The sequence below is a fragment of the Syzygium oleosum genome, unplaced genomic scaffold (genome assembly GCF_021117445.2).
Source record: "Syzygium oleosum isolate NSW1041296 unplaced genomic scaffold, Sole_v2.1 Sole_v2.02, whole genome shotgun sequence".
Classification (NCBI taxonomy): Eukaryota; Viridiplantae; Streptophyta; class Magnoliopsida; order Myrtales; family Myrtaceae; genus Syzygium; species Syzygium oleosum.
Window position 1 is genome coordinate 16,492,008 of NW_026607486.1, and position 19,710 is coordinate 16,511,717.

The window sequence follows — 19,710 nt, forward strand, 5'->3', positions numbered from 1 at the left end:
TATTCTCTGCATGCTTCTTGGCCCGAGTCATTCCAAATGAAACTTTAAATCCCCACCATTTCATAACAAACGTGAGCTTCTGTTGGCTTGGCCTAGAGAGAGAGAGAGAGAGAGCAATGGAGGGGATAGAGAGAGGCGCCACCGCCACATGAGGCGGTGATAGGGTCATTTTCCAGCAAACCTTGACCACTAACACTGTGTGTGTGTGTGTGTGTGTGTGTGTTCAAGTGGAGGAAGCATAGGGATCGAATACTGCGTGCAAAAAAGGAGGATATTATACGAATGGTGCTTGGGGTTGGAGCATCTCTCTGTACCACCGTATCAATCAGTCCCTCTTTTTGGAGGCCATAAATAGCACGATCATGGCCTTTCACTGATGCACTCATCACAGGCTATAACCAGCCACCAAGTCCTTCACATATCATCATCATCATCATCATCATCGCTATTACTATCTCAAATTTTTCAAATTGTTGAAAGAAACAAGATGGTGAAGTTTTCTAAGCAGTATGAAGGTCAGCTTGTGCCTGAGTGGAAAGCGGCCTTTGTTGATTACTGGCAACTCAAGAAGGACCTGAAAAGAATCCATCTCCTTATAAACATTCAACCGACCTCATTGCCCAACAGAGAACACGAACATCATCCTAGTACTCCTGTCACTGAGGCTGACACTTTCCTCTCATCTCTAAAGAAGTTCAGTCCTTTTGGGCATCATCAACCTAGGACTGATGGTGCCATTCAAGTATTTTCCTCACTTCCTCAAGAACCCAAAAGAAAAAAAACAAGAAAGCTTTTTTCATTTTGATGATTATTTCAGTAAAGAGAATGTAATGGCTTGTTGGTGCTTGTCTTTCTTAATTTCACACCAGGTGCACAAGAAACTTGCATCTTCAGACAGACAGGGTGATTTGTATGAGACTGAGTTGGTGGAGCAATTCTCAGACCTTGAAGCAGCCAAGGAGTTCTTTGCATGCTTGGACCACCAGCTCAACAAAGTGAACAAGTTCTTCAGGACCAAGGAGAGAGAGTTCTTGGAAAGAGGAGAGTCCCTGAAGAGGCAAATAGAGATCCTAGCCGAACTCAAAGCATTTGTCAGTGAACAAAGTGGAAAAGATCCGTCGTTGGCCCATGATGTCGGGGAGGAGGATGCTTCCATTTCCTGTGCCATATCTTGCGGTAAATGAGGATAAAAATAGTTTCTGTGCTGCATTGCCAATACCAAATTTTATGATCACATTATTAACCACATAAAACTTAGAATTTTCATTAAGCTCACGTTGAATCACAACTTGCTGAATATTTTCCATTCCTCGGGTGGCAGAGGAGGAGTCCATAGTAAAAGGACAAGATCAAGAACAAATGCAAGAGAAAAAAGTCTTGGAATTGGATGAACTTGGGACAAGTGACGAGCTGCCGTTGACCGAGTCTGCAAAATGGGACGAGGCGGGGAAGTCGGGAACAATAAAGAGAGAGTACAGTAATAAATTGAGGTCGCTCTCGAGTCGGTCTTTCAGCTGCCAGGGGAAGAACTTGAAGGTGAACATTCCTCTGACAACGCCATCTCGGGCCTTCTTGGCAATCAGTGACCTGGTTCGGGAGGATCTGATCAGCCCAGCCTCCAAGAAGTGCAACTCTGAAGGCAATAATAAGATGCAAATTAATAGGACAAAGCTGCAGCATGCAGAGAAGATGATCAAAAAAGCTCTCATTGAACTCTACAAAGGGTTGGGTTATCTGAATACTTACAGGTACCTTGGCATATATGTTTGCTTACTTTTTTATGCATGAATCTACTTGTGTGAGCCTTGTGCTTAATAAAGTCGTTCTATTTTTCTTCAGGAATTTGAACATGCTTGCATTTGTAAAAATTTTGAAGAAGTTTGACAAAGTAAGTGAAATGGTTGTTCGTTTCTTTCTCTTTTATCTTTGTTTCCATAGGCATATGTACCATGATTATTACACATATAACAGAGAAATTGGGTTTCGTAACTTCGGTTAATGAATGTTTCAGGTCACAGGAAAGCAAGTTCTTCCGATTTATCTGAGAGTGGTAGAGAGCTCCTATTTCAATAGCTCTGACAAGGTAAAAGAACATTACTAATTTACTTCTTTCTGCAACAGAATGCCGTGAAATCATGTGCACCATGATCCATAAGATGATTTGTACCCACTTATCCATTCGTCCTAAAATTAACCTGACCAAACCTAGTGGTCGTTATACTAAATTTCCTGTCTGCTCAAAGAATGACCATTGAATCATATGTTCTTTCCCCGTTTCTCATATAGATGTGCATTTGCAACTTTGTAAGGAGGAGGAATTTTCTTATCGGGTGTCAGAAATGACAGGTGATGCATTTGGGAGATGAAGTCGAAGAGCTATTTGTCAAGCAGTTTGCTGCAGCTGATCAAAGAAAAGCCCTGAAGTACCTGAAGCCACTCCAGCGTACAGAGTCGCACGGCACTACCTTTTTAGTAGGTCAGTTTTATGGCTCAGATACAAAAAACTTAAATCTTCATGATAATATCTTCAAACGACATATTTTCGACATCCACCTCGTGTGTTGTCTTAACTTGGGACAATATTTTAGAGCAAGAGACTGAAAGAGAGAGTGACTCGACCCATCAGGCCATTAGTGCTCACAGAATGACTGCTGGTGCACACTGCACTTATTGTTTTTGGTTGAACTATAGATCTTGGTCCCATGGTACGACACATAACTATCTTTGCACTGGATATTGCCGTAGAAGATTGAAGAGTGGAAAGGCTTAACAATATAGACTCATATTTTAATGTCATGACAAAATAAGCTAGTCCCGATCTAGAAAACAAGTAAAGGTTGTCTTAGATAACGAGTTTTAGGCCTAACTTCTGTAGCAAAGGAGTTATGATAAAGTCTACTCAGTGAGGACGGTTTTCCAGTTATCAACTAACTGCAACTGAAGAAAAAAAGAAATGAATATTAAAATTAAGCAAAGTTTCCTTTGCAGCTCTGCCATAAGAAAATAATGACGGTGAAAAAAGTTAGCATTCTGTCTTGCGATTGTATCGTATAGAGAGGAGAGAAGAGTGGCAGACTGCAAAATTATCTAATGAAAAATCTACGGAAATATAGCATACTGTGACTTAAAGTAATCAAGAAACAGAAAAGATGGAACAGCGAAACTAAATGATTCCGTAATGCATTTTCCCTCACTGTTGTGCATCAGGGTTATTCACCGGTTGCTTGATTGCGCTCTTCACCGGATATGTCATCATGGCTCATGTCACCGGCATATACAGAAGAAAGGGAGACAGAGTTTACATGGAAACTGTGTACCCCATTCTTAGGCAAGTACCGTTAAGTTTTAGCGTCCTTCTTCATAATAATGGGCAAAAAGCAGCTAAAAGAAGTGATCCCTATATGTGCAGCATGTTCAGCCTGTTCTTTCTGCACTTCTTTCTCTACGGATGCAACATTTTCGCATGGCGAAAGGCACGTATAAATTATAGCTTCATCTTTGAACTGACCACTCCCAAGGAGCTCAAGTACAGAGATGTGTTCCTAATTTGTGCCGCATCAATGGCTGTTGTGGTAGGTGTCATGTTTGTCCATCTGTCTGTTCTCACAAAAGGGTCTTCGGACAAACAAGTCCAGTCAATTCCCGGGCTTCTGCTACTGGTACTTTTCTCTTCTCTCTTAGCAAAATAAGACGACAAATTCCTCCAATAGGATGGAAAAGCACGTATACGCATGCACATAATTGTAAAAGAATCTACTTATTACATACATAATCTCTTGTGCTAATCTGATGAAAGTAGGGTTTCTGAACATGCAGAGTTTCGTTCTATTACTTGTATGTCCATGCAATATCTTCTACCAATCTAGTCGGTACCGTCTCCTTCGAGTGATAAGGAATATCATTTTCTCACCCCTCTACAAGGTACAATTTCTTGTATCCCTATTTGGTGAAATAATATGCGTCCTGCAAGAAAGTGGGTTTATAGGCTCTGACTTCAGAAGATGAGCATAATTCCCAGTTTAACATGACTGCTCAGCGATGCCCAGTAATTCTGACTGAACAGAGACTATCCACTGCAAAAACAATCCGACTGTCTAATTCAATTCTGAATTTTCTGCAGGTGGTTATGCTGGACTTCTTCATGGCTGATCAACTCTGCAGTCAGGTAGAGCCTTGTTCAATAGAAATTTTGCAGAAGGATAGTCGCATAGAGAAATCAAATCGTTGACTTCACCGGTTCATGATTGATACTTTTGGCAGATTCCGATGCTCAGAAACTTAGAGTACTTAACCTGTTATTACATAACCGGAAGCTATAAGACTCAAGACTACAAGTATTGCATGCAGACCAAGCACTACCGAGACCTCGCCTATGCAGTGTCCTTTCTTCCCTACTACTGGAGGGCAATGCAGGTTGATTTAAAAAACCCACCACTTTTTCTTAGGCAATTGTTAACTACTTTAGGAAATCGGCAGACGTGTATAATAGAATAGCCCGATTGAGCATTACTCTATGAAATATGCAGTGCGCGAGGCGATGGTTTGACGAAGGACACACAAGCCATCTCGTGAATCTAGGGAAGTACGTGTCGGCGATGTTAGCAGCCGGAGCCAAAGTAGCCTATGAGAAAGAACAGAGCTTCGGGTGGCTCTTCCTAGTTGTGGTCATCTCGAGTGGTGCCACGATTTACCAATTGTACTGGGACTTTGTAAAAGATTGGGGCTTGCTCCAGATGAACTCGAAGAACCAATGGCTGAGGAACGAATTGATGCTTCGCCGAAAGTTCGTTTACTACTTGTCCATGGTAGATACTATGCCCTCTCTCTTTCTTGCTTTTCGAACACAAAACAAAAGACTGAGGAAAGAAAAAGATGGGAAGAAAAATCTAATGCAGGACATTAGGATAATATCGATTCTCACTGCTCAGAAGATGAATATGAATATATTCTTCTAAGACATAGTATGATAACGGTTCCGAGGATTTAAGGATGAAAAAGATAAGAGAACCCAACTTGATGATAAACAGAACGAGATGGCTAGTGTGCTTCGCATCGCAGGAGACAGGATAGAGAACTAGATGATCAGTGAGAACAAGCATTTCGCAAATGATTCTGACTAACTATATGCAGTTTTAAGAAGTCTGAATAATCGTGCAGGGTTTGAACCTCGTTCTCAGGCTCGCTTGGTTACAAACGGTCCTCCATTATAGTTTTGAAAATGTCGATTATAGAGTGACGGGGCTATTTTTAGCAGCCCTGGAAGTACTCAGAAGAGGCCTGTGGAATTTCTTCAGGTAATAAAATTTCAGCTTTTCAAGTTTTGTGTGGATGTTGGAGATATTCGTGCATTCAAGTCTTTTGAATTATGATCTGTATCCACTATGTCAATTGATTAGGACTACTTTTGATTGGCTCAGGTTGGAGAATGAGCATCTAAATAATGCAGGAAAGTTCAGAGCAGTTAAGACAGTACCCCTTCCCTTTCACGAAGTGGATGAAGAAGGGTGATCGACCAATTGGCCTAAGTTGCAAGCAGAATACAATTCAGGGATTCGAAATTTCAACTTCTTTCTGGAAAAGGGTATCGGGTTTTCTCTACTTAGCATCAGTTGATGGAACAACTTGGCTAAATCAATTTTTGTTCATTCAGTGTGCTCTAGGAACATGCGTCAAACTTGTAACATTTTTTTTTGTTCCTTTTTTCCAAGGATGAAGTGGATGAGATAGAAAGCTGTCAATGCATGAATACCTAGTTAATGCATTCTCCTCGTTGCCTCTTTCTGTCTATTTGTTTGACACCATGTCGACTGCGGAAAATTGCTACGTACTTTGGTCGCTCTCAACTGTTTCCATCCACATTTCTGATATTTCAATTAGAATCAAGGGGAAACAATTGACACAAGCACAGAGCTCATTTGGAAAATGTGGTCAAATGATCAAGAGAAAAGGGAAAAGAACAGAACTTATTGACATAAATTAATCGTTCAGTGAAACCGCTCGTAACAGCGGCACCATATATCGAAAAGAAGTTTATCCCAATCCTGTAGTGAGACCACCTTCGGTTAGGATGGATCAGCCATCGCCAGGTTCGACAATACCGATGACAACCCCGATGACGATGCCCAAAATGAGCACCAGAGCAGCTCCCATCACAATCACGTTCCCGATAACCTCGACCTGTTCATTCTCATTGATCTCCATCAGGAAGGGACCAGGGAAAAAAAGCTGAGAATTGATCGTTTCCCTTCCCACACTTCCCGTCTTCCCAAACTGAGAAGAAATGAACTTTTTCCTGTTTTTCTTCTTTCATTTGGGTGATTAAACCATTTACATGATCCATGATCATTGCCTGCAGACTACCTACAGGTCCACGCCAGCGCAGGATCTGTTTCACACCCAACCGAAGGGAAAAATTTCTAGACGTGTTAACTAAGAGCAGGTACAAGTTTCCAGTTTTGATGGAGGGTCTAACGCCAGATGACAGCAAAACTTATGCGGGACGGCTCCGAAAGAGAAGCCCTGCCACAGGCCAAGCTATACAGGCCAGCTTTGACAAGTTCATATGTGGAGGAAGTTGTTCAGCTGAATCACTTGCTCAAATGGTCGTGAAAGATGGCTAATTAGGCTTTGCCTCAGCACTCCCTGTTGCTCCATATCCTCTAACATCATCTCATGTTTCGCACTTGCATATGTAAATAACTCCATTGGCCCAAGAATCATGCCTGAGAAATGGGTGGCCATGGTCTATTCAAATCTATAATGAAATCAAGTGCCCAAAAACAGGATAAAAGATTGTCCTTTTAAGTGAATCTACCTATCTAACTCGAAAAATAGCCAGACAATTATGGCGGATGAAATTGGATGATGGAATTCCATCAATTGCTCGCGGGGTAATTCTATAGTCCTAGGGACAGGTCTCAATAGTAACTTGCCGTAACTATTTGTATCTTATCGAATTTCCTTACAAAGTATTTTAATGCACCAAAGATTTGACCAATCAACGAGGAAGATTTAATCTTTTTAAATCCTATGGTTGAGAGGTTAGGGATTCATTTCCCAAAAATCTATAGAAACAACTTTAGACACGTCGAGAACGATGAGTAAGTTAAATGAAAAATGCCTTCTATATAAACATATATATAATATTTTTTGTTAATTCATGTGCTTAATAGTTTCTCATGGGGCGACACTAATAGGCTTGCAAAAAAAAAATTTAGTGATTATGGCTCAAACGGAACACTCTCTTACCAATATAAAACTCATAATAACACCGAGAGGGATCGCCGACGATGGTCATCTCTCCCTACCCTTTTCTGCATACACGTGCCGCAACTCTAGTACATAAAATTGAAATGCCGGACATTTTTCGAGTTATGATAAATCGAATAAAATGATGATGCCAATGTAAAATCATTCCTAGTAAGTTAAAATCCGCAGCCGCAATCAAATTAAAAGGCCAGGATTCAATTTTTGTCTTCTTTTTTTTTGCCTTATTACAAAAAAAAAATTAGAAAAATAAAAAAAAAATTCACTGGCGGAGAAAGAAGTAGGCCGCCATCAAAAGAGCGTTTGTTCCCCTTTCCGCCGGCGGCGCAAAGAGCAGCAGGAGCACACTTTGCAAGCGCAACGCCGCCAGAAAAAGAGCTCGCGCAAATCCCTCCAATGGCGGCAACGGTCACTAACGGTCACCCGCCGACCGTTAACTCTCTCCCCTCTTCCCGACAAGGCCTCCATCGACCCTCTTCCTCCTCCTCGTACCGTCCTCTTTGGCCTCCGAGGGACAAGCCTACCCTCGCCTCCTCCAGGTCGCCGCCCGCCGCCGACCATGGCTGAACCCACTTCGATCTCTCTCTCGCTCTCTCTTTTCTCGTCTTTGCTTCGCCGTTGTCCGAAGTTCCTGCGCTTTTCAGTGGCCCCTGAAGTTTCGATTTTGCGCTTGTTGCCGCAGGTTGCGCTTCTCGCTCCCGGCGGTTGGACCGAGAAAGCGAGGATCGAGCTTGCCTTTGGTGTTCTGCTCGTCTGAGGGTGAATCCGAGACGGACCCGGAATCGCCCCCGAGTGATTCGACCGTGGTAGGTGATGATTCCGGGTTCGTGATTGCGTTTTCTTTGACTGTGCTGATGCCGATCCAATGCCTTGTCCCAAATCCCATTGTAGGAGGATATCTGTGTGTTCTTTGTTAATTGTTTGATTGAATTGGAACGGTTGTTCCATCAAGTTGCTGAATTGATAGGAGGGAAATGTGCTATGTCGGGTTGTGATGAAATCCCAAATTTTGGGCATCGGAGGGCGATGATACTTGTGATGAATTGTTATGTTAATTGATGTTCATTGGAAGGGCCTGAATCTTTTAGAGAAGTCACTTTACAAACCTAATCCATTCGGACTAGAGATATAGTATATATTTCTGATCAGCGTGTCCATGCGACGGCATTACTTTTGGCATTTGCTTTTGAAGAAGAATAAATGGTCCAAAACTAAAGATCCGTATTCAATCCCTTGGATCACTTTCATTTGGTACCTTGTTTATCGTTTCTCTATTGTAGTTGAGCAACTGCTTAGGTATTATCTTCTGGAAGCGTAAGTTGGGGTTTATAGCTGGCAAAGCACAAGATGAAGCAAGAACATGATGCTGTCAGGAGAGAGAGAAAGTCTACATCACATTTCATGTTGTTATCGAACATGCTTGTGAAAGCAGTAACCTTGCTATGTTGTCACTTCCCTGCAGAATGTGTAGGCTTCGAGCTTCTGTTTCAACTTGTGTCATCTACCTTTGCCACATCATAACCTTCTAGCAGTCTGAATAGCCTTTACCTTGATCCCTCGAATTTCATATGAGTGAAACACATAACCATGAGATTCATATGTGAATTTCTTGCAAGATCGGATTGTAGGATCTCCCTTAGGCATCTGTGTGAATGAGGGGGCAAAGTACCATTGAATCAACTCCAAAAGATCTTTAAGAAGAAAAACTCTGATTTGCTGACCACTTATTGTCCTCTTCTTCAATGAGTTCGAAATTTTTTATCTCTTTTCATATAGAATTGCCATTTTTCTTTTTCCTGCAAGAGAAGAGGCATGGATGTAAATTGTTCTTTTGCTTTTTGTCATTTTTCCAATGATAATTGAAGATAGATCTACCCTTGAGCATTTATGCTATGAATAAAGGGCTTATGCCCTTTGCATGCTTGATCTTAGATGGAGAACAATTGATGCATGCTTCTTTGCTATTTCATGCCTGGAGTATTTCTCACTATTGGCCTCTTTTAATTAATTAATGTCCTCTTGGCAGCGTCTACAGCTTAATTTGGAACACCCGAGGAGAAGATTGGTTGTACAATTCACTTGTAATGAATGTGGTGAAAGAACACAAAGGCTCGTTAATAAGTTAGCCTATGAACGAGGTCTTATATTTGTACAGGTAACTCCTATGTACACTATTTCATTGTATCTGTGATCCATCTTGTTGTTTTGTGATGATTAGAATAAAAGTTGTGACATTTCACAAGGAATTGAATGCTCTGAGGTTAAGCTAATCGTGGTAGTAAATTCTTCTTTGAGCAATTTGCTCGTTAGTTTTCTCTTGGCATTGGCAAAATCTATCTTGTAAGTTGTGAATCTAGAAAGATTTCTTGGGTACTGAAAAGAACATATGCAATTTCTGGGAGACTACTTTGGTTCAAATAACCTCATTCTGCTCACTGTTTTCTTTTTTTTCTTTTTTTGTGCCTGACCTGCATTTGTAGAAAAGATAATTAGAAATAGATTATGAGTCTTTTCCCAAAAAAAAATAATAATAATAATAATTCTATTGATTGTCGGATTGTATTTTAGGCACACTTGTCAAGAGGCTATAAACTCCGAAGAGTGACATTTCGTAGTTAATCTACTTTTGGCATTCCATTACATCTTTGCTTGTCATTTTCAATCATGAAGTGTCCTCAGGCGCTTGAATAAGAAATAAGACAACTAGAAAGGGAATTTCGCTTATCCGTCTTATATTGCTTTGCATGAATATGAAGGTGAGCTGTGAAATTTGATGTCATGGCTGTCCCTTTTAACTGCAGTCCTACTGTTTCTTTCATTTATAAGTTATGATCATAACATTAAGAAGCCAGCAGCAACTCATGTTTTTACTTCTTACTGGTGTTTCTTTGGCTTAACTTTGCATCTTTTTAAAATCCTCTTTTCTATTTTGTTGATGTTTTGTTTATGCTTCTCATCAGTGTGCTGGTTGTCTTCGGCATCACAAGTTAGTAGACAATCTTGGCCTCGTAGTGGACTATGACTTGCGAGAAGAAATTGAGATGGAGCAATAAAGATCAAGCCTGTTGAAGTTCAAAATGGCGAGGACCTCTCCATGCTGTACTTACTTTTGTTGAATCGACTGACTTTGTGAAGGTCTTGTTTTGAATGAAAAAAGAATTGTCCAATAGTATGTCATTGTGTAGAAAGAATACAAAAATGCCTTACAATTCTTGATCATATTTTCTTTTATTTGTTCTACTGGCTCCATTTTTTTCTTGTAACGCCAACTTTTTTAAATGCAAACATGTCCTGTGGCAGCAAATTTCTCTAGAAGCCACAACCTCTGACTGCCAGCAGAATGGCCATGGAAAATCCAATCCTTGCCCACATCCCCAGCTTTCCTTGTCGATGGAAGGAAAATCCTCCATTCTATAAACAAGCAGGAAATAATTTGTCATAATATGCTGCTGATGGGTATCATGATTGAAACTTGATCATGCATCAATAGTTTGCTACATTACCAAGTTTGGTGAAGGTGCTGGGGATGCATCCTCATTGTCTGAAACAGTAGGTGGAGCTGGAGGGCTTCGTACAGTGGGTGCTGGTGCAGGGGCATGATGCCTTTTGTGCTTGTGCTTGTGCCTCCTCTTGTGTTTGGTGTGTGCTGGTGCGGGAGATGGCACTAAAACTGGTGCAGGTGCTGGTGCCTTGTTGACAGGTGGAGGGGCAGGGGCTGGTGGTGGTGTTGATGGGGACGGTACAGGAGCTTCCTTTATTGGTGCTGGTGCTGGTGCCGGTGGTGCTTTAACAGGAGCTGGAGCTGGTGGCGCTTGGGCTGGTGACGGGGATACTTGTGGTGGTGAAACAGGCGGTGGCAGCAGGGGTGGTGAAGCAACGGGCGGTGGAGGCAACGCCGGTGGTTGTGCAGGAGTAGAGGTGGGAGGGCTCTGTGGCGGTTGAGGTGGTGGAACCTGAGGGGCCGAAACTGGTGGGTTGGACACTGGTGCAACTTTCGGGGTTGGGGTTGCCGTTGGACTGGAAGTCGGCGGAGTCGTCGTCGCAGGGGTAGACGGTGCTGAACTTGCTGGGGGCGGTGTTGTGGAAGCCGGTGGTGTTAGCGGAAGAATAGAAGGTGAGGCAGCTGGTGCTTGCGCATATGTGAATACCAGTTGACAAGCGAGGATAGCCGAAATTCGGTACCAGTTCGCGAAGGCCATTTTATGGTAGATGGGAGGTCCGAAGGAGGGACTTGGTGGTTCTATATAAGCAAACCCCGAAAGAAGGGGACCTGAGAAGATCCGAAGTGTTCGGTGGAGGGAGAGATGTTGCCCTCATGTGATAGGTACATAGTTTCTAAGGTTCTGGTAATGCGATGAAGGAAGTTTAAAATGAGGTTGTTTAGGAGAACAGTTGCGCCATCTTGTCAGCCAACCTATTTGGCTGGCTCTTGGAGAAGGGGCCTCCGATGAACTCCTGCCTTTAAGATCGGAGAAACAGGAAAATGAGGCTTAGGTCTATAGTTCTTATGAGAATAGGACTCCTCTTATTTATTTTGCTTGTCACGGCGAGAATAGTTACACATCGCTAGAGCTTTATGGTCGGGTACAGGTGGGGATAATTACCAAATCAATCATAAATCTTTATTGTACGAATGTTATTTCAATTTTAAACCTTTTAATTTTTTCAATGTAGTCCTGAACCTATTATGTGAAATTTCAATATAATCCTCCCCGTCAATTGCTGCCAGAAATTGCTAATGTGGCGTCCAGTTTCGTCGGCCGTTTTGCGTGGCACGCAGACATGGATGGCTTTACTCGAGACATCCTATATGGATAACCACATCGGCGATTTTCAACAACAATTGGTTAAAATGACTACATTAGAGTTTCGCGCAAAAGTTTAGGACTACATTGGCAACATTAGAAAATTTAAGACAGAATTGATATAGGTAGACTAAATTGGTAATTTTCCCTCCATAAGTGGGATAACGTGAAATCTTTTCCAATTTTCTGCTTCACAATTCGTTTGTTCAAGGGGCTTGGTTGGTACTAGTAGTCTCTTCGTAACAAAGGCATCGTATTCAAATTTAGCTCCAACTTAAACTTAATATTGTTCTCTTGATTAAGCCTTTCGCGTCTCTTGGTGCATTGAGATCTCTCTCTCTCTCACTCTATCTTTCTGTGATGACAAGAATATGGGGGTCGGTTCATGAATTCTAAATTGGCAGTTTACTGAGCACAGAAATGTCCACCTAAAAGGTCAATATCTTCTGAATTGAAATAATAGTAATAATACTTTTTGCCCCCTCAAAAAAATTCGATTTCCAATGGTGTGTTTTGAGCTTTCATGAAGCTGCCAAGCAAGAGAATCGCCAACTTCTCATCTTCTCTTGCAATTTGAAAGTGAAGAATTCCAAATTAGAAGGCTGAATTGCCTCCTGACCAAACAGGCGAGTCCCTCTTTTTTTCTCTTGCTGTTTCTCAAATCTCACTCAAGTGATTTTCTTGAATCTGCCAGTGTGTGGCAAAAGAAAATCAGCAACCTTAAAGGGCAATTGGAGTAAGCAAGCAATGGGCTGAGAATAGATTAGTAATATTTACCAAATTCGACCACCAACCTATTCTAACCACCATTTGGTTCCATCCTCGAATCTAATCATTGGTATGCAGTCTTCATCATATCCAGCGAGAAAATGAAATACCAATTACTTCTTTGCGTTTCATTGGCTTCCCTTTGTGATTTCCATGCTTTTTCTCTTGACAGTCTCAACACAAAGTGTACAAGCTCATTCCTGTGCTAAATGCTAGGCCACTCGTATGGTTGGTTGTCGCAACGAATGAGACAGCTTCCAAAGAGTCGACAATCAAGGTGAATGACGCATGATCTTGCATGATAGCTACAAAAATGTTTGTACAAGAACAATAAAGAATTCCTCGCATTTTATCCCTCTTGGTTACAAGAACCTTGGCCGAATTAAAGGACCATACAAAAACCTCAAAACTTACATATGAGACGGGTAATTTCACAAGGACAATGACGGGTTTTCACCATGGTTTATGTGCTCATCCCCCTACAGTATGATTCAGGGTTTTCTCACGTGCTTCTGGATTGGTGAGTATTTTTGCAATCAACATCGTTCTTTCACAAACAAAACATAAGGTGGAACATGTCATGCATCTTGTTGAGCAGCTTTGATGGGTGGGGCGAGATGGGAAGACATGAAGGCGGGGTTGCTGGCTCTGAATTCTTCTCTTTCTTCTTCCTTCTCAGCTGGAAGAACTGCTGCATTGCATCTGCACACTCTGATTCTAACACGCCTCGCCTGATGGTCATTTTCGGGTGAAACGGGTGTACAGGAGGAGCCGGCTTGCCTGTGCCTTCAGAAGCAGTCGCCCCTTCACCAATCGGGAAAAGCCTGAAACAAAAACAAAGGGAGATGAATTCTTTGGACTCGGTTCTAAATAGAGGTCAAGTAACAAAGTCCGCATGCAAATCATAAATGTATTGTTTGAGAAATTATTGATTGGGGGAGGAAATTTCCCCCCTCTATCTCACGAAAATTTCAAACTTTTTCCTATTTTCGACCCTAATTTAAATCACCTCCCCTTTCTCTCTTTTCTGCATGGAGCATAAAAGAAATACTCACAAAGAAAAACTTAGAGAAGAAGTTGCCTCATTAAGATGGATCTTCAGCATATTCTGGGATAAACTGCCTCAGTAAAGTTTTCTTCAGATATCTCGGGAAAGCAGTAGGTAGCATCATGTGTTGGTGATGCTCATACCAGCCAATAAGATACTTTTAAAGTATGGATGCTAGACAGCTACTACTTAACAATTTTTGCAACAACCCAAATAGCAATAGAAGCCAAATTGTTATCTGGCTTTATCAAGCCAATATAGCAATCTAAGTGGAGCCCTGAAAAGTATCTTGCAACCGCCATACAAGCAAAAAAACCAATTGGGAACCAGAAAATATTCCGGAAACAAAGATAGCTGATAATCTCTGTTGGGGTGTGGAAAACTTCAAAAAGTAGCAGATGAATTCAACATACCTAACCCAGCTGCCATCAGCTCCAAGAAGTTTGTTGGGAGCTCCCCAAACAAGAGTGTCGACTCGAGCTTGAAGAATTGCTCCAGCACACATGGGACATGGTTCCAGTGTCACATATAATGTTGTCTCCTGGGGGAATTATAGAAATTAGGTTCACAAATACATAGTTCTGCCAACACAGCAAAAACTTAGTTTGATAAGGTCCTGCCAGCACTCAGTTATTTCACAACAAAAGAGGCTCAAAATACGCAAATTCGGAAGAATATCAGTAGGGAACACATCATATGATGGTGAGAAAAATATATTTGCAAAGCGACTATACCAAACATGGCATAAACACCAGTGCCATGATTCCTATATGAGTGCGATTCATCTGGTTTTGTCCTCAGATGGCCATTTTTGATAATGTCCAGAGGTCTCGCTTGGCATATAAAGACAATCTAAACCCATACAACAGTCAACACTTGGAAGGTGCAATGCTGCCATTGTGCTCCTCAGGCATTGATATAGACATAACTTTGCCTATAGAGAAAAAGTCTCTTCAGATTTTTATCTTATGCTTAGGCATCATTTTCCCTGCCTTCATGCTATCAACAGAAATTGAACCAGAAAATTCCAGGTTTTGGCTTCTAAAAATTATCACGAAAAGTGCCAGCCCTGAGGTTTGAATCAAATATGTTTTATGCTAGAAACAGCTAGTAAGTAACAACATCTAACACTTAGACACCAATAAAGAATGAGCTTTGGAGCAGAGTTCTACCGCAAGTCTCCATGACCGAAGAACGTTCGATGCCTCCTTTATACATATCATTTCAGCATGGGCCGTAGAGTCCCTCAACTCCTCCACCCTACATATTATATTTCCTTGTCAAGTGATTCTGAAGTAACATCAATCGTAACAGAAAGGATAAGCCAATGAAATTCTAAGACTCACAGGTTGAATCCACGAGCAATAATCTTCCCATGTTGCACCAGTACTGCTCCAACTGGCACTTCCCACTTTTCAGCAGCTTTATTTGCTTCCACAAGTGCTTCCCTCATGAACATTTCATCAATCTTCCGCTGCTCACTTTCAAATCTGTATGCCTCTTCCCATTCATCAAATCTATCTCTTGTTACTTGCTTGGCCCGTTGGAACTTCCTCTGTTTCAGCGGTGAACTCGTAACCTCCACTCCTCCAACTTCAATTAACTTTTCGGCATTTTGGTCCAACCCTTCACGAAGGCCAGTACCAGCTAAAAGGGTCTTACCAGTATCTGAAGATGCTTCTCCTCTTGGAGGAGTTGTTTCTCTCGGAGGCTGAGGTAATGATGATTCCACCAATTCCAGAGCAAGAGGAGGGCTATTGGTGTCCTGTACTTTTTCATGCCAACCAATTTCTTCTTCCTGTTGTGCTGAACCAGAGGAGATCGTCTTTGCCAAACTGCTTCCTGATTTAACAGGAGATAGAATCTCAGCTTCAGATGGTGTTCTTTTTTCACCTTTTGGTGAATGTGTACGGTTTCGAGTTAAAGGATGCAATGGCTGCAGCTGGTCAGAAGAGGTTACTTTCTGTGGCGTACTTCTTTCGCGCTTGATGTTCCCATCATTGTTTTCGTCATGCTCATGGCCAGAGAACCACGTGTCAATGCTAACAGACTCATTCATTGTGCTCTTTCCACCTGAAAGTGCAGCTGAAGTGGATGATTCAGCTCGTGAACCCCAGCGCAGGCGAACAATATCCGCCATGATATTCCACAAGGACCTGCCAGATCTCCTGACAGCAACAGGACCACTTGTTGTACTGCTGTCAGGTTCTTCCGACTTCAAAACTTCGTGAATAGATGGATCAATTTCATGCCATATTTCATCAGTAGGGCCTTTTGATCCAGAACTCCCAGAAGGGTGCCTTGAGTCACGATTCCTTAACGGAACGTCTTCTGAACCATATTGAGTGGAACTAGCTTGGATGTTAGCTTCACTACCGTATCCTGACTTAGCATCAGATGTATCTACTTCGGCCTCACTACTTATTTCGTGCCTGGCCTTCTCAATGTACTCCCCAACAAATTTTCTAGATGATTCCTCCAAACGAAGAGCTGACCCAAGAGCATCTTCATGAGTTCTAACATACAACGGTGCCCCATGGTTCCCATCTCTTCTGCCTCCACTATCAAGCTGTGCATGCAAAGCAGAAGTTTGAGTTTCTCCGTGTGTACTTGAGGTATTAGAACCACTTTCCAAGAAATTCTCTTTAGTTGGCATCCCACTTGTCCTATCAGCATAAGAAGAGCCCCTGGCTACCAACTGAGAAGGTGGAGCTATCAATAAAGATTGTGAATTTACTGTGTTGACCTCCTGGTTTATCAATTGCATATTCTGTTGGTAAACCAAATTAATGTTCTGGTTACTAGAAGGCCGTTCTACAACTTTTTGATGAGAAGTAGATTGTTTAGCAAGTCTCGGAGGCGTGCTGCCCAAACCTGACTTAGACTGCATGACTTTTCCTCTGCTTTCTTTTTGTCCGTCCCGGGCATCCCCAGACAGCGTCACAACTGATGTTAAATTCATATCTTGACTAGCCATTCTCTTTTCAGAGGTTTGCTGGGAGCTACGAGCTGTTTCCATATCACTAGCACGAAACTTTGACTTATTCACGTCATCTTGGGATTCACCACTTGAGTGTGCCAGTTTGAGGGCCTGTGAATCTGTATGGTGATATTGTTCCCTCTCACTTGGATATGAATATGAAACCACATTTGTTTTCTGTTGCAAATTTATCCTATTAGACTGTATAATGGACATCCTCTCAGCTGTCTGGTTGCTTTCTGATGGCTCAGTACACTGTTGGGATTTTCCAAATTTACCTTCTATGGTGATCTGATCATCTTGGTGGCTTTGCTCTTCTCTCCTCTGAGCCGAGCTTGAGCCCAAATTCACCTTTACCTCCCAATCATTCCTCCTAGACTTTCTATGCAAACTGGAAGTCTCCTCAGTGTCCATCTCTTGGATTTCCAGCTCTCGAGATAATTCCTGGGTATTTCCAGCAAATTCATCTCTTTCAGCCACATGGCCAGCCGTTTTCCTGCTTTCATTTCTGTTCTTCAAAATAGAACCAGAAGAAGCCATTAGTTTCTCCTCCCTGCTACTGAGTTGCTTTTCAGATTGGGACGACGCTTTCACCTCACTACCACAGGCTCTACAAACTTCTTTATTTCTTTTGCTTTTTCTTTCCAATTTAGAGATGTTAACATCTTCATTTTCATTTTGTCTGTGACTAATAGATGCTCTAGAATCCAAGTTCACAGGAAAAGTCGATTTCTTTACCGCACCAGTGAATTGGGTGCGGGAAATGGAAGATTTTCTATCATCATAATCATGGGTTCTCGACATTGTACTGCATCCTTCCAAGGATTCCTTCTGATATTGCGCTTCTTCAACCGACAGCTCATTGAGTTTCTTTTCTGACTTCTTTCTCCAATCCCACTCTACATTACTCCTCGCCATGGCTTTTTTCTTCTCCAAGGTCTCACTTTCCTCCCTTTCTTCTCTATATATTCTGTCTTCTTCCGACATCTCATTGTCAGTTTTCCTCTCTTCTCTCCTCTTTGAGTCTTTACAGTGGCCACTCGATGTTTCTCCCACAAATCCATCGTCTTTAATCTCTTCTATATCACTCCCAAAACCACCAGAAGATGAAAATGAATGATAAGATGAACAACTAGAGGCCTCTTTCTTTGCCCTGCAATTCTCCTCTCTCCTAAAATCTCCTCTTCCTTCGTCCTGTGTGCGAACATCATCCCTCGACTTGATCTCGATACCCTCGAGTTTGCATTTCGAATTACTCTCCTTAGAAACTGACCCCTTTTTCTTTCTACCCCTTGAATGTTCACTGCCGTGAATCTTTTTCCTCTCCACTTCATATCTCTTGAACGAACTGCTCCCCGGTTTCCCTCTCGAATCAAAACACTCCTCATCGACTTCTTCACTCAACAGACTAAGCACGGCCTCCGCATCCTCAAAACAGCTCAACCGGCGGATCTGATTATTTTCCTCCGAAACCATACACTTGATCCTCCTTCTTCTCCCCCCATTTCTTCTCTCACCACTTCTCTCCCTAAAAGCACAAGAACCTGCCTCATACAAATCCGAGACCTCCCGGTCAATGCCGTGAACTGGGAGCCGACAATGGTACCGGTCTCCCCCGCCAAAGTACAGCCTCCTAGAAGCTGACCACTGAAGCAAAGAGGATTGCCTCCACCCATACAACAACGAAGGGCTTACAGACACCCCATAGTTACTATGTCCACAACAAGCAGGACGCGCACAGCAACAAGAACAACCACAACAACACGACGACGACGACGACGAATGGGCTAATGGGTACTTGTCGAATCGATCAGTCAGCAAGTAGGAATTGTCATTGAAGGAGAAAGAAAGAGGCCCTTTGCTCCTATAGCACAGAAGGGTCGAGCTATACATGAATTCGCGCGGCGTGCGGTGACAAAGGAAGGGAAAGGGCTCACCTTGATAGGCGAATTCCGGAGCTGCTTCTACTGCTTTGGAGCTGAAAACACCAGGAGCGAGTGATCTCTGTGGGTCTGCGTTGTAGATCGGATTGCACAAGGAATCTGTTGAAAAAGATAGGACCAGCTGGAGAAAGAACGGTCACGTGTGGCTGAGTCGGACGAACTCGGTTGAGTTTACATCAGATAGGCTTTGGACTCGCACCAGATCTGGGCTATCTTCTTCATTCTATGAAAATGGTGATATGAATTGGGCTCCATGACAATGTACTGGACAACATTATCACCTCAATGGACTGCTCCAGTGAACCCAATTTGGATTATGATTCGGATCTATCTTTCGTTTCCTGAGATGAAATCGGGTCATCGAACTTTCGGCTCTACTAATCCGCACCGATGCTTGTAAAACTATGCCTGAAGTCCATTTCGTGTTTATAGTGTTATCTACATCCGGATCCTAATCCTCGGATTGAAGTTTGGGGTCGCGATTGTTTAACATCGATTGAAGGACGTCCACACATCACGAGAAAGGATCCGGACTTAGATTCGATGTCGATGACTAAGATCGCGCAAAAAATAAGAAGTCTGGAGGACTAAAAGTAGCAAATTTTGCCAGGAATGTTAGCTAGGTTAGCAAGCTTATTTTGCTGAGGCAACTTTAGACCATCTCGATTGCCGGAACAAAGGGTAAGGAAAATCCTTTTCCCATGCGTTGAAGCATTTTAGTACATGATGCCAGCCGTTATAAATGAGATAACGAGTATTTTTTACGTGTTTTGCAGCACGGTATTTTTGCCCATCCAAATTAATCAACGCATGCTGAGTGTTCTAATTTTTCGTATTCTTGTTCACAACGATAACACTTCTCACACGGCGATTGGTACGGCGAATCACAACATCGTGCAT

General features: G+C 42.3%; 4 protein-coding genes across 5 annotated transcripts; 2 read left to right on the forward strand and 2 right to left on the reverse strand.

The window, feature by feature from the left end:
• Window positions 1–252: 252 nt before the first annotated feature.
• Window positions 253–5,761, forward strand: LOC115672310 (phosphate transporter PHO1 homolog 1-like). Its single transcript, XM_056305425.1, has 13 exons — window positions 253–742; window positions 870–1,176; window positions 1,322–1,748; window positions 1,840–1,888; window positions 2,012–2,083; window positions 2,347–2,476; window positions 3,208–3,659; window positions 3,817–3,921; window positions 4,121–4,165; window positions 4,261–4,413; window positions 4,527–4,805; window positions 5,158–5,294; window positions 5,418–5,761. Exons 1-13 carry the CDS (start codon window positions 377–379, stop codon window positions 5,506–5,508), a joined length of 2,613 nt encoding a protein of 870 aa, XP_056161400.1. The 5' UTR covers window positions 253–376; the 3' UTR covers window positions 5,509–5,761.
• A 1,763-nt stretch (window positions 5,762–7,524) lies between these two features.
• Window positions 7,525–10,506, forward strand: LOC115670602 (uncharacterized). The gene is made up of 4 exons (XM_030591907.2): window positions 7,525–7,805; window positions 7,949–8,072; window positions 9,293–9,421; window positions 10,227–10,506. The coding sequence occupies exons 1-4, from the start codon at window positions 7,663–7,665 to the stop codon at window positions 10,317–10,319; spliced, it is 489 nt and encodes a 162-aa protein (XP_030447767.2). The 5' UTR covers window positions 7,525–7,662; the 3' UTR covers window positions 10,320–10,506.
• On the reverse strand, window positions 10,426–11,654 carry LOC115670594 (lysine-rich arabinogalactan protein 19). The gene is made up of 2 exons (XM_030591897.2): window positions 10,770–11,654; window positions 10,426–10,677 (listed from the first exon to the last, which is right to left on the reverse strand). The coding sequence occupies exons 1-2, from the start codon at window positions 11,463–11,465 to the stop codon at window positions 10,576–10,578; spliced, it is 798 nt and encodes a 265-aa protein (XP_030447757.2). The 5' UTR covers window positions 11,466–11,654; the 3' UTR covers window positions 10,426–10,575.
• A 1,457-nt stretch (window positions 11,655–13,111) lies between these two features.
• LOC115681434 (tRNA(adenine(34)) deaminase, chloroplastic) lies at window positions 13,112–19,105 on the reverse strand. Of its 2 annotated transcripts, none has more exons than XM_030605421.2 (4): window positions 15,234–19,099; window positions 15,060–15,147; window positions 14,301–14,428; window positions 13,112–13,663 (listed from the first exon to the last, which is right to left on the reverse strand). In XM_030605421.2, exons 1-4 carry the CDS (start codon window positions 18,758–18,760, stop codon window positions 13,390–13,392), a joined length of 4,017 nt encoding a protein of 1,338 aa, XP_030461281.2. In that variant the 5' UTR covers window positions 18,761–19,099; the 3' UTR covers window positions 13,112–13,389. The 2 variants fall into 2 exon arrangements, with proteins under 2 accessions (XP_030461281.2, XP_056162777.1); XM_056306802.1 differs by having other exon boundaries at window positions 13,512–13,663; window positions 14,301–14,468; window positions 15,234–19,105.
• Window positions 19,106–19,710: the final 605 nt, after the last annotated feature.

What these genes read in the sequence shown, in the direction of transcription:
- LOC115681434 (XM_030605421.2), bottom strand. Translation starts at nt 18,760, where the DNA reads ATGTATAGCTCGACCCTTCTGTGCTATAGGAGCAAAGGGCCTCTTTCT. An exon ending in TTCGGTCATGGAGACTTGCG is followed by an intron (nt 14,429 to 15,059) that starts GTAGAACTCTGC and finishes TAATTCCCCCAG; the next exon opens with GAGACAACATTATATGTGAC. An exon ending in GCTGATGGCAGCTGGGTTAG is followed by an intron (nt 13,664 to 14,300) that starts GTATGTTGAATT and finishes TTTTTGTTTCAG; the next exon opens with GCTTTTCCCGATTGGTGAAG.
- LOC115672310 (XM_056305425.1), top strand. Translation starts at nt 377, where the DNA reads ATGCACTCATCACAGGCTATAACCAGCCACCAAGTCCTTCACATATCA. An exon ending in TTCCTGTGCCATATCTTGCG is followed by an intron (nt 1,177 to 1,321) that starts GTAAATGAGGAT and finishes CTCGGGTGGCAG; the next exon opens with AGGAGGAGTCCATAGTAAAA. An exon ending in ACTACTGGAGGGCAATGCAG is followed by an intron (nt 4,414 to 4,526) that starts GTTGATTTAAAA and finishes TGAAATATGCAG; the next exon opens with TGCGCGAGGCGATGGTTTGA.
- LOC115670602 (XM_030591907.2), top strand. Translation starts at nt 7,663, where the DNA reads ATGGCGGCAACGGTCACTAACGGTCACCCGCCGACCGTTAACTCTCTC. An exon ending in CCTACCCTCGCCTCCTCCAG is followed by an intron (nt 7,806 to 7,948) that starts GTCGCCGCCCGC and finishes TTGTTGCCGCAG; the next exon opens with GTTGCGCTTCTCGCTCCCGG. An exon ending in CCCCGAGTGATTCGACCGTG is followed by an intron (nt 8,073 to 9,292) that starts GTAGGTGATGAT and finishes TCCTCTTGGCAG; the next exon opens with CGTCTACAGCTTAATTTGGA.
- LOC115670594 (XM_030591897.2), bottom strand. Translation starts at nt 11,465, where the DNA reads ATGGCCTTCGCGAACTGGTACCGAATTTCGGCTATCCTCGCTTGTCAA. An exon ending in CAGCACCTTCACCAAACTTG is followed by an intron (nt 10,678 to 10,769) that starts GTAATGTAGCAA and finishes GCTTGTTTATAG; the next exon opens with AATGGAGGATTTTCCTTCCA.